Raw genomic sequence first — 13,303 nt, forward strand, 5'->3', positions numbered from 1 at the left:
CGCTCAGTACACGGGCCTCTAAAATTTAGTAAATTGGTTTTTGAGGGAAAAAAATGGCGCAGTATCTGTCTCGCATATCTCGGTGGACACCAACCGTGCCTTAATTAAGGGACGGGAGGAAGTGGGAGTGAAAGAAGAAAGAGAAAGAGGGGCCGTAATGAAGAAAATGAAAATTTTCTTTGAGGAAACCAGAGGATGCCCGGCACCAGTTTCGATGGAGGCGAAACGCAAGAGGCGCCCGTGTGCTGTGCGATGTCAGTGCACGTTAGGGATCCCCAGGTGGTCGAAATTATTCCGGAGACCTCCACTACGGCACCTCTTCTCTTTATTCTTTCACTCCCACCTTCCTCCCTTCCCTTACGGCGCGGTTCAGGTGTCCGCCGAGATATTTGAGACAGATACTGCGACATTTCCTTTCCTCAAAAACCAATTTTTTGAGGAAACAAAATTACGCAGTAATTGTCTTACATATCTCGGTGGACACCAGTAAAAAGCGTGACACCTCTGCTAACAAGCTTCTACTGACAGCCTTCTGTCGACAACGATGAGGCATTAAAGGCTTTCGCCTTAAAAACTGGCAGCGGCTTAGCTCTGCTATGCCAGGATATACGCAGCATGAGGTGAGGGCGAGGTGTCCACATCTCGATGGACACCTGAACCTGAGGGAAGGCGCATAACCTGCCCTCTTGTAACAGGGGACACCTCAACCGTGCTTTACGCTAAGTGGCGGTAGTGACAGGTGTGCGCTGCATGGGTTGGCATTGACAGCATTGTGCCAGAAACGCGGCTCTGAAGCCATAGGCCGTCGGCGGTCACTGTTTTCGTTGGCGTCGACGTTGTCAACGTTTTACACTCCGATCATTTTAAGAAAAGGAAGGCGAGCGCGCGCGCGGCGGGGCACGCCATGTACAGTCTTTGTCAAAAGTTTAGAGCCCAGGGGGTTTGCTTCTAAGCCTCTCAGTGGGACTCCTGTAACATTCGTGGCAGCCCTACCCATTGGAGGAGGCAGAACCAGAAGTCATCGGACCTTCAGCAAATTTGGAGCGTTGGAGATGCATTACGAACCAGACAGTGTGGCTCAGAAGCAAACCCCCTGGGCTCCAAACTTTTGACAAAGGCTGTACCATCCCCCATGGTGGGGGTCGGTACATGGCGTGCCCCGCCGCCAATCCAAAACAGTGAACGGCCTTACTTTCCGAGCACGTGACATAACACACGCGAAGGAGGACGCCATTGCGTTGGCTTTATCTGATCGCAATTCAAAAAATTTGGCAGAGGCTTAGCTTGGTTAAGCCCGGTTGCGAAAGCAATAGCCCTGGCTGCGCCTGGTTTGCCTGGTGGTGTGTCTTGGTAGTGCTCTTAAGCTTATTTATGAAAGTTTTGCCCATTTGTTTCACATGGCATTATACTCTCCACACGAGGGCCCCCACGTGCTGGGAGATTTATGCGTGCCTCGGTCGCCAAAATGAGCGGCTGACGCTAACGGATGATTGTCTAGAAGCTTCCCCCTTCTTTCACTCCCACTTCCTCCCTTCCTGTACGGTGCGGTTCGGGGGTCCACCGAGATGACAGAGAATTTCCTTTCCTCAAAAAACGTTGCGTTCAAAGGGCAAGACATCGCGCCGAACGGGTGGTGGCGTTCCTCCCTTCCTGTCGTTCGGGTGTCCACCGAGATGACAGAGAATTACTGCGCCATGCCTTGCCCTTTGAACGAACCGCTCTTTGAGGAAAGAAAATGGCGTAGTAATTCTCTGTCATCTCGGTGGACACCCGAACCGACCGCTAAGCGCGCCGCGCGCGGCAGGAGCGGGAGTTAGGCCGCGTTTGGTAGCTGCGGCCTCGCTACGCGACGGCGCAAGTTGGAGCCCCGCTCTTGCAGCTGTGACGTCAGACCGCTAAGCGCGCCGCGCGTGGCAGGAGCAGGAGTTAGGCCGCGCTTGGTAGCTGCGACCTTGCTACGCGACGGCGCGAGTTGGAGCCCCGCTCTTGCAGCTGTGACGTCAGACCGCTAAGCGCGCCGCGCGTGGCAGGAGTTAGGCCGGGCTTGGTAGCTACCGGCCTCGCTACGCGACGGGCTGAAAGTGCAAGCAGTATTGCTTTCGCAGTAAAAACTGGCGGGGGCCTAGCTTTGGTTAAGCCTGGTAGGTTGCGAAAGCAAAAGCTCAGCGCCTCCAACTGAAGGAACGCAGTGCGCCGCGTCTACAGGTCACGCGTGGCTACCGGCCGCCGCTGCGCGACGACTCAAAGCGTCTTCGGTATTTTTTTATATTTTGTTTTTGATGTTGTTGTGACTGAGAGAAAGAAAACATAATGTACAACTGGTATGACGTCACAGCGGCAGTAGCGCCACAGGTGCGCAGCGCGGCAAACACACCGTAACTGCAGCCGGGCTCTCTGAAGGAGCGAGTTGGTCGCCCATAATCTACAGCCGGTGTGACGTCACAGCGGCAGTAGAGCCACAGGTACGCGGCGCGGCGTAACTGGCCGGGCTATCTGAAGGAGCGAGTTGGTCGCCCATATTCACTCCGCTAAAGGTCAAACGTAACTGCGGCCGGGTGACACGAAGGTTTGAAAGTGCGAGTAGTATTGCTTTCGCAATAAAACAATTATTTCCGACTCGCGAGGGGCCTGTCGGAACGTCGAGCAGGGCTGGGTACCGTTATATAGCCTACCGCATTCTCCAAAACAGCGTCTACACAGGGGACCCCGCTCACCGGCGTATCATTTGGGCTCCTGCTCACATGGGCCTTGAGGGAAATGAGGCTGACGCCGCCGCCCGCGAGCTCTCTCACCGAACATTCCCTTCCGACCCCGACGATCAGGAATTCGAATTCACTCCCGCTTACTCCTCCAAAGACATTGTTTTACTTTACTTTATCAATCTGGCCACGGTCTTTATCCCCGCCCGTGTAAAGGTCTCTCAAAGGCGGAGGAGCGACTTCTTTGCTGTGCCCGGCAGCTCTCGAACACTTGGATTCTTCTTTCTCGGGCAGCTGTACGCACTGTGTGGAGAAGTCTTCGGACATCTACCACATGGTGTGGGCCTGCCCCTCCAACCCTGCTATCCCCCCTCACCCCAACCCAACCCGGGAGGACTGGGAGGCGACCCTGCTCGGCTGCTCTGACCTGCAGGCTCAACGGGTCTTGGTCGCGCGAGCCCGGGCGGGGGCCGACGCCACTGTGGTCCCGAACTATACTCCGTTTCATACATCATGTGCAACGCGGTGAAGGCTACGGAAGTAGTCCGCAGAAAAAAATAAAGAGAGGTGTATCCCTCCGCGCTGTTTTGTGGCCGTGCGGTCTAACGCGTCGCTCCATCTTCCTCCCTTCCCGTTACGGCGAGGTTTAGGTGTCCACCGAGATATGACAGATACATTTCCTTTCCTCAAAAACCAATTTACTGACGAGCAAGGCGTATTTGTCCGCGTTTCAGATTGGTCCAAATTGTCGTCACGCCGCTGAGCTGGACGCCATTTTCTCAAAAGTAAAAGGGAGGCGGACAGAAAGAGTAAACACGGCGGCCAGCGGGGACAGCGAAAACGTGAAATGGAAAAAGACGACACACGCAAAATACAAAATCACAGATCTCGACCGATTCATTCGCAATATCATCGTTTTTTGTCACGCTGATGACAAATGTATTACCCACGAAGCCTGTCGGCAATGCATTTGTTATTTTTCACTGACCACAAGCAACGCACTATTTTCTGTCACGGATGCAGGCTGCGCAAAAAAGAGCGCTAGCTTTGACAGCGTTGCACCTGATGTATGAAACGGAGTATAGGGTCCTCCACCTAGTACTTGTAAGGGCTGACCCCCTCTGGGTCAGCTCATGCATAACCTCCTGAAGTGTATCTACATAAATGTTTTTCGCCACCACCACCACCACCCACGCCAGCTGTGCGTAGTGACGTACGTCACTTGCTCCTCGCGCATGCGCAGTATGGTCGTGCAAAAGAGCACGCAAAACGGCGATACTGTGGACAATGTAGCTCACGCTACAATATAACTTTACTTAGATACCATACGCTTACGACCACCTGTGCATACATATCGCTCTAAACTGTATACAGCTAGTTTTGCGCGATATGCATGCACAGGTGGTCGCAAGTGTATGGTATCTCAGTAGAGTTATATTTTATCTAGTTGCAATCGAAAGACGGAGCATACTCAGATGGCAGGTCGATATGTGCGGTGTGGCCGCCATCGCCACGGTCCAGAGTGAAGCTCTGAAAAGTGAAATCGAAACTATACGACTGCACTATTTTGTTGCGGAAGCAACACTATGCTAGGTGTGAGCGATTTCGCGGAGTACCGGAGAGCCCCAACTGCGCATGCGCGAGTGTGAGACAGTTACTGCATAATTTCCTTTCCTCAAATACAATTTTAATTTTATTCATTACGCCCCTCTTTCTCTTTCTTCTTTCACTCCCACTTACTCCCGTCCTGTACAAACGGATGACGGGTGTCCATCGAGATATGTGAGACAGTTACTGCGTAATTTGCTTTCCTCAAATACAATTTTCACTTTCTCCATTACGGTCCCTCTTTCTCTTCTTTAACTCTGACTTCCTCCCTTCCTGTACGGTGCGGTTCAGGTGTCCACCAGATGACAGAGAATTACTGCGCCATTTCCTTTCCTCAAAGGGCAAGGCATTGTGCGGAACGAGTGGTGGCGTTCCAGTTCCGTGGACCCCCTGGCAGCGCTAAACACGAAGCGAAAGCGTCATTAATTATCAGTTTATTAGTATTTAGTCATGAATAAAAATTAGCCATTAATTAGTAATTTGTCATTAATCAGTATTTCTCAATTAAATAGTAATTTGTCATTACTTGGTAATTAGTACTCAATTATGTGTGACGTCATCCAGTGATGTGTGTGTCACCAGTGCTATAAAGTCACTGGAACTCTGAAAGTACCGCAACCAGCGGGCGGCGCGCAGGCAACATTGGGGTGTTGTTGCCAGAGGTGGTCCAGCGCGGCGAGCGCGTCGTCTGCTAGGCGAAGAAAGTCTCCCTTGCGGCGGCCTTGTTCATCGGTTGTGCGCAAAAATTAATGAAATTATTCATGATTGAGAGCTTAGATGAGGTGAGGGTTTCGAAAACCTTGAAAGCGTTGCACGACAGTTGCGCAGCCTCTCGTATTCTTGAGCCCATGGGTGTGAGCTAACAACGCAAGAAGCAGGCTTGTCCTATCGCTTCCGCGAGAGGCTCGCAAATGCATGTTTTCGGTACCCGGAAAACTTTAAAGCCGGCAGGCTGCGTACTTACCAGCGGGATATAACAAAACGTTTAGTAAATCGGTTCACTTGGAAGTCTGCTGCGTATAAAACGTTCCCTTTACGCTTACTGTTGCCTGCCGCCTGTTCTTCCCTCCGTGTGGTCAGTAGCCGGTCGGAGGCTTGTGGGAGGCAGTTGGGCGACCCTAAAGTTGACGAGCTCTCCGAAATCTCGTAAAGCAACGTCTCCGAAGACATTTATAGCTGTCACACTCACACAGACACACGACGCACAGAGACACGCACACGCACGCACACAGACACACGCGGTGCACAAAGACACGCGCGCACACAGATACGCACGCAGACACACGCACTGACAGAGACACGCATACACAGACACACACCCGCATACAGACACACGCGGTGCACAGATACGCACGCAGACACACGCACTGACAGAGACACGCACGCACACAGACACACGCGGTGCACAAAGACACGCGCGCACATATACACACGCATACACAGACACACGCACGCACACAGACACACGCGGTGCACAGATACGCACGCAGACACACGCACTGACAGAGATACGCATACACAGACACACGCACGTACACAGACACACGCGGTGCACAGATGCGCACGCAGACACACGCACTGACAGAGACACGCATACACAGACACACGCGGTGCACAGATACGCACGCATACACACGCACTGACAAAGACACGCATACACAGACACACGCACGCACACAGACACACGCGGTGCACAGATACGCACGCAGACACATGCACTGACATAGACACGCATACACAGACACACGCACGCACACAGACAAACGCGCGCGCAGCACACTGCGCGCACACAGATACAGGCGCGCGCACAGAGACACGCACACGCACGCAGACATACGCTCAGATAGAGGCACAGACACGCGCGCGCACACGCACACAGACAGACACGCACGCACACAGATGCGATACTGAACGTGCTACTTCGTAAAACACGCAGTCCAACCCCATCGGAAGCACTGCGCCCCGTCGGCTCCTAGAGCGAGTGGACCATCTATGGAGGTGCCTAATCACGTGATCGCAACTGGCCAATAGGCGGCGCGGCGGCGAAGAGAAAACAGCTGCGGTACTTTCAGAGTTCCAGTGACTTTACAGTGCTACAGAGGTAGTGAAAGTGGTGTGGAAAACGCTTTTGCCTCTACGCACTTCAGACAGTCGAAGTGCCCCCTGAGATGCCGCTTCCGCAATTCTGATTAAATATATGTTTTCACCACTACCACCACCTCCGCAATTCTACTCGGAATGACCATTGGTCAAACTACGGGACGGACTCTCCAAACGTCGGCACGCCTGCTTTTGCGCGCATGGTCTGAGCACTGTACCAATTCAGGCTTGGAAGAGATTTTATTGTAGTGGTATCGAAACATGAGCTCAGCAAAGCAAGAAATAACTGCTGACCGCCAAAATTTTCTTCTTCCAGAATCGGTGATGACAAGTGCACAATACTGCGTCTCTCAGAGCCCATTAAAGAGGCATACGCCAAGGTAAGAACGAGTGTAACTGGCTGGTGAACGTATTGCTGGCTTTGATGTTGATCAGTTGTGAGCTGCATTCGTGAGCATGTGCGCCGCCTAGGAAGATGCATGCCGCATATTAATTGTATTTAGTCAAGAATGCACATATAACATGACAGCTGGTTTCTTGCGCACAGTTTTCCGGCAGAAATTTCAAGAGTATTATGTTTAAGTTCACATAATTTCACCCTGGCTTTGACTGGGTAATTAAGACGATGTAACTCTCGAACCGAAAATGTTCACGGTGTCCGCGTTTTCAGCCCTCTTAGTAAATAGGAAAGATGCGCCTAGGTGGTCGTAATTGGCAACGTTCTTTCATTGCAGTCTAAACATATATTAATAGCGAATTAGTGGTTTTTGAGTAAAGGAAATCGATCAGCCTCTCTCACTTCTCGATGGCCCCTCAACCGCGGCGCCGTGAGGGAATGAAAGAAATGGCCGGGAGTGAAAGAAGGGTGCAGTCAGTGTACGCGTTGGCGGCTGCTTGGTTCACAGAACAGCAAATGTCCCGCGCTGGCCGGTAAGCTACAGATTGCGTAAGAGGCCACGGGTGTTCTCGGCGTGCGCAGGAGCACAACCTCGACTACAAGCGACTGCTCGACTCTTCCGACTACAAGGAGCTGTACCGCGCCAAAATGGTCGCCTGGGGCGAGGAGCGGCGCAACGAAGACCTGTCCTTTTTCTGCCGGCTGGCGGTGTGCAAGAGGGGCCGGCCCGAGTTCCCCGTGTGGATGGTGAGCGACGCCCGCCGGGAGAGCGACGTCGAGTACTTCCGCGAGACGTTCGCCTGCCCCACGCTCACCGTGCGCGTCAGGGCGCGCCAGGGCACGCGCCGGGACCGCGGATGGGTGCACACCCCGGGTGAGGAGGAACTTTGCTCAACGAGGGGCGCTTGCCAGTCTTGCACACGTTATAGAGAAGAAGTAACCGATTACTATTACATTTACTCCATCTTAACTGATTATAGTCAGAACCTTAGAAAAGTAAGTGAACGATTACAGAAAAGTAGTCGATTACTGCTGCATTATTGTCCTTCCAAGTTTTGTTGCCATAACACAGATTTACTCGGACTACAATGAACTACTGCAGCTTGCTTGCTATTATGTTACACGTTGTTAATTTTCAAGAGGAGTTCTGTTTTGAAGTTGTCGTCCCACATTTCCTCATGAAGTAGTCAGCAGCTACATTGAGCAGTCTCTCAATGTACGCGCTGGAGGGAACCTTGCGTGCTAGCTCGTAGTTGTTCCATGGTTTGATGCTACAGTGTCCAAGTCCTCTATGAAATGCCATGCTTCGTTGTTCCTCCAGGCTTTTTACAGAAGCCTCCGAGTTGAGTGTAGTACTGGGAGGCAACTCTAGTGGGAGATACGTTGTGGCGCCTTCTGACAGAACGGATGGGTCCCTACAGAGCGATCACGTGATATTTCTTGGGACGAGAACCTAGAACTGCTGTATAGGAGACAGCTGCGACCCAGTTCTGGTCCGCACATGATCGCACGCGGTCACTCTGTCATGAAAGAAACAAAGGAAATCTCGCCGCTAGCACCAGTGTTTATGGTCAGGTTGCGGTTCTCAAAGCTCTACCATTGACTAAAACTTGTTTTTGGGAAAATTAACTGATTACCAGTAATCAATGAGGCAATTGTAGAAAAAAGTAATTGAATTACCCGAACGCTATCATTTGAAAATGTGATTGATTACAAAATTACAAAAATGTAATTGATTACAAGTAATCAATTACTTTTTACATACAATTCTAATGCTTGCATGGTCATGCTGTTTACAGTAATTGCTGTAGAGGGAAAGTTTCTCGAGGCTCGGCGCTGTATTCCGGCTGCATTGTTGTGATGGCTGATTTGAATTCTCCCTAGGTGAGCCAAAAGTGGACACTAGAGGCTGTACGAAGGGAGAAAAGGAAAATGCACAGGCATGTCAACTGGCACCAAAAGGCCCACTATCACTGCCTCGTGATGATGAGGGGAGCTGAACTGCACTGAAGCGATGACGATGGCTGCAGCATAAGCCAAACACCCCCGTGCACCCTGTATCTGCTCCCGTCAGCAGCCGAACGTATTTCAGGGCTGTGTCATACATGCAACCTTAGAAAGGGGAGGACCGAGTGAGGGAAGCTATCAGGAAAAGAAAGGCATAGTGCTTGTCTCACGGCGGGCACCATAAGGTGTCATGAAGAGATAGAGGAGGTGCTTATACAGGCCTGTATAAGCTTGTCTGCAGTGGATGCATATAGCCTGATGATCATGGTGAATGTGGCTTCAAACTTCGCACAGTACATGAACGCATCTATTAAACAGAGCTGCTGGGCTGTTCAGAGAGTGGCTATATGCGTGCCCGAGGGTGGGCTTTCTAGACTGGGGGCGGATTTATGGGCGACTCTTGGAGAGGGGGAGGGGAGAGGGGTGCTATTTGCGCAATGCATTTATAGGACTCGTTATTGAAAAGGCTAGGTCTCTAACGGTTTTCCAAAAGAAAATTTCTCACCGAGGAGGAGTGCCCCAACCTCTTTAATTCATGTTTCTGGAGTATGTGCCTCCTCTGGTCATAAGATCCGGTCAGCCCGACAGTATGCTCACTTGCGGGCGAGGGGGACGCAGGAGAGCTGGTGCTTGTTCACTCTAAGACACTTTGACTGCTTCATGATTATTAGGTGCAATACATCTGCATCTTCTGGATAAGAGTTACATTATCAGATTTAGTAATGGTTTACGCAAGAGGCTGTATTAAAAAACACCGAGGACATTTAAACGGTATAAGTAAAAGGCTGCTTCACTCACTGCTAGCTATGCTGAAAAAAAAAAAAAAAAATGTGGTTAGTGCAGTCCTGCAGTTATGGTCGCTATTCTTGTGGACACTATTTCTAATTTAAAGGTGCACTGAAGAGGAATCTGAACATGTCTTTTTGCCGCGGGAACTCGATCTACACGTTCCTAGCATTCTTAGAAACTGCGACTTATTGCCCTGTATGGCCGATTTCCCAAATTAAATCGAATTAACGGCCGGCTCCCGCCCTTTCTTTTAATTCTGCCTCGTACGGTGGGCGGAGTCGACCAACGCGTGGAATGCCTTTCACCCAGTCCCGTGGCGGCTTGCCGCTCTGCCATCGGCGGAGTAATACGCAGTAGTCCGTAGTAGCAAATAGTCCGCGCGTATTTTTATTTCTTCGGGCTTATTTTGCGGCTATATTATCTGCAAATGAAACTATTTATTCATGGAAACCTAAAAAACAAAATAAAGCGAAAGCAAAGCCTGCACGGAGCTGGCTGAAAGGAACTTCACGCGTTGGTCGACTCCGCCCATCGTACGAGGCAGAATTAAAAAAAAAGGGCGGGAGCCGGACGTTAATTCGATTTAATTAGGGAAATCGGCCATACAGGGCAATAAGTTGCAGTTTCTAAGAATGCTACGAACGTGTAGATCGAGTTCCCGCGGCAAAAAGACAAGTTCAGAATCCTCTTCAGTGCACCTTTAAGAGTGCTGTGTGTCCTACATACCCATCGTGCTGGCCACAGTGGTGGCAGAAAAAAGATACATTGTTTAACAAAATGGTTACAGGAAAGATTTTGAGACAAATAAACCTTTCTTAAGTTAACTATGTTTCGCAATGGCTTTACCGGGCAATATTTTACTCCACCTTCCCTTTAGTCATTGCCTTGTCCATTCTCAAATTAGATGTTTAATGTGCTGTCATACTTTTGAGAATGGCTACGCTACAAAAATGCACTGATGTATGCTCCTTCCAAGGAACCACTAGCAGTAGAAATGAGAAACAAAGAAGCGTGCTTTCAGTGTAAATACCATCCAGCCGGTAGTAAATTATGTGCAACTATGGTTCCTCCCTCTAGGTATCGATGACGCTACCACGGAGTGCGGCCTCGACCACATGGACAACTGGGATTTTGTGATCAACAACAACGATGATGACGACTTGGAAGGCCAACTGGAACCCATTCTTAGAGCCGTGCATGAGCACTGTTTATAATGTGCCAAAAGCATCTTTGAAGACTGCATTTTCTGCTAGTGCCAAGTCTCATCAATGAAACTGGATCTATACTGCTCATTACAATCAGCTTCTGCATTCGTATTGATGTCTAATGAAGCATTCCAAGCTTTTGCGAAGGCAATCAACATTTTGAAAGTTGTGCTTTGAGATTATATTTCTACATATTCCTCCAGCAATTCATTTTTTGTCATGTTATTAAACACGTGTAAATACCTGCAGTGCTGCGGCTCATTATTTCGTAAAACATATAGGAAATTTATTCCATCTTACTCCACCTATCTTCTCCAGGCTTGAGAAGATAGGTGCGGCCACGTGGCCGGGTGCATTTTCGAAAGGTGAGTGGGTGGTGTAAAAAAAAAGTCGGTGATTCATTTGTAAATTGCTTCCGGTAAGAAAAAGTCAATTGCGCGCCGTTTACGTGGCTCGCTCGCCCCTGTGGTCGCTTTCCCTCATGAACGGCTGCGAGAGCAAACTTCCGGTAACCTCTGAAGGACGCGTTGTGCCAGAATCAAACTACTGAACCGTTGGCTGTTCTGTTTGCCGCTATTCAGCCGGGCCGCACGTGAGGGCGCAGTTTTATCGCCTTGTATCTCCATTTGCCTCTGCCTGCTGGCTTTAAAATTGTATTGTTCTGCTTAGTAACTTAGATGACAAGCGAGTGGGGTTTAGGGTTATGGGTGTGGTATTTGTATACCCTCTAGAGCAGGGGTTCTCAAACTTTTTTGCTTGGAGGAACCCCAAAAGCCTTCAATAAGTTCCAGGGAACCCCCCCCCCCCCCCCTGCTCTCACTTACAAGCAATGTTGTCGAGTGCATTTTTGCAAAGAGAGAGTTGCAAAAGTTAAATGTTTATTGCACAGATTAATACAAATACTAATGTGATGGGTGGTACAGCTTCACTTTTAAGAGCAAGTCAAAGCGTGGCTCAGTAGCACTCAGAGCCAGTCTCATATCAGCTGTCTGGTCAGGGCCGGTGAGGGTTCTCGCGGAACACAAGAAGACAGCCCGCGGAACCCCTGTGTTCCACGGAACCCAGTTTGAGAACCCCTGCTCTAGAGGAACATTGCATAGCACTTGGGGAGTGGGAATGAGGGGTTAGGGTTTGGTTGCAGACACCAGGGACAAAAGAAAAGGCCACACAGAGTTTAAAGCACCATGGACAAGCCTGTGGTGTTCAAGTACTCAATAAGGCTTTGTAGGGCCTGAAGTTGATGCTTGGTGGGGCAAAGAATTCGTGTTTCCGTGATGGTAAGGAGACCTAATTTGTGGTATTCCTTTAGAAGAACAAGTCTCTGGGCGTAATAAATAGGGTAGGCCATGAGAAGGTGACCGATGGTTTCTGTGTCGCCACAAGAACAGCAGTTGGGAGAGGGGGCCAGGCCACGGAAGTATCTTTTGGACGCTGTCCAGCTGCAGCCTACTCCGTTTCTTAACAGTAGTGAATGCTCACTCCTGGAGAGTCCTTGTTTGGGGAGGGGCTTGAAATGGTACCTAGTAGAGATCCTGGCATCAGGATGGTAGGAAATAAAAATTCTTATGGTTGGTTTATGGGGTTTAACGTCCCAAAGCGACTAAGGCTATGAGAGACGCCGTAGTGGAGGGCTCCAGAAATTTCGACCACCTGGGGTTCTTTAACGTGCACTGACATCGCACAGTACACGGGCCTCGAATTTCTCCTCCAAAGAAATTCAAAATTCTTATGATGCAGCAAGAATAGTCATAGGGAGATACTGTTTGGGATATAGGAGGGTCTTCATTATGGGCTGCCTTTGCCAAAGCATCTACTTCTTCGTTGGAATGCCTGTATGTGAGGAGATCCAGTGTAAAGAGAGCTGAAGGCCCCTGTCTTCGAGGCATGGTAGCCTGTGTTCAAGAACTGTGGCTGTGATTGGGGGGTTCTTAGGTTGTCTTAGGCTTAATAAAGTAGGTTTGTAGTCAGAGTATTGCAACAGGGGCAGTAAGGTGGAGGGATTCAAGGGTGTCTGCTGACATTTCTTCTGCTGTAGAGCTCGCTGGAAAGTCCAGGCAGCAGATGTGTGAAAAGGCAAGTGAAGGAATGAAGCAGGCTGCTATGGCCAGCCCGGCGGTTGGCAGAACTGTGCCGTCTGTGAAAATCAGGACTTTGTGTTTAAGCTCTCAAGTAGGGCATAGCTTGCCTATTAGACTAAAGCATCAGGAGAACGTAGTGACCCCTAGCAGCTGGGTGGAGGTCACCAGGGAGGACCGTATAGTCTGTGGAGGGAGGACTGTTATGGAGTGGATGGGGTGAGCGATGATTTGATCATATGCCGTACACAGTTTCCCCGCTCCTAATAACTGATTGCCTCTGAACCTTGACAGTAGGGCCATTCCATCAGAGGCACAGTGCAGGCGATCAATGACATGTAGGCCGCGTTGAAGGCCGCAGACTGACTAATGGCAAAGCATACATTAGGACAGAGGTTGCCGCTGCCTCAAAGAGCTTGACAG

The 13,303-nt window shown here is 50.1% G+C and overlaps 1 protein-coding gene across 1 annotated transcript in view; it reads left to right on the forward strand.

Moving 5' to 3' along the window:
• Positions 1–11,053, forward strand: part of Pmvk (Phosphomevalonate kinase) — a 35,312-nt gene extending 24,259 nt beyond the window's left edge. The window contains exons 3-5 of the mRNA XM_089545303.1: positions 6,724–6,787; positions 7,387–7,678; positions 10,678–11,053. Of these exons, the coding sequence (XP_089401429.1) occupies positions 6,724–6,787; positions 7,387–7,678; positions 10,678–10,814 (493 nt within the window). The 3' untranslated portion in view covers positions 10,815–11,053. The remainder of the gene's footprint in view (positions 1–6,723; positions 6,788–7,386; positions 7,679–10,677) is intronic.
• Positions 11,054–13,303: the final 2,250 nt, after the last annotated feature.

The sequence above is a fragment of the Amblyomma mixtum genome, chromosome 5 (genome assembly GCF_055824585.1).
Source record: "Amblyomma mixtum isolate Tamu chromosome 5, ASM5582458v1, whole genome shotgun sequence".
NCBI classification, from domain to species: Eukaryota; Metazoa; Arthropoda; class Arachnida; order Ixodida; family Ixodidae; genus Amblyomma; species Amblyomma mixtum.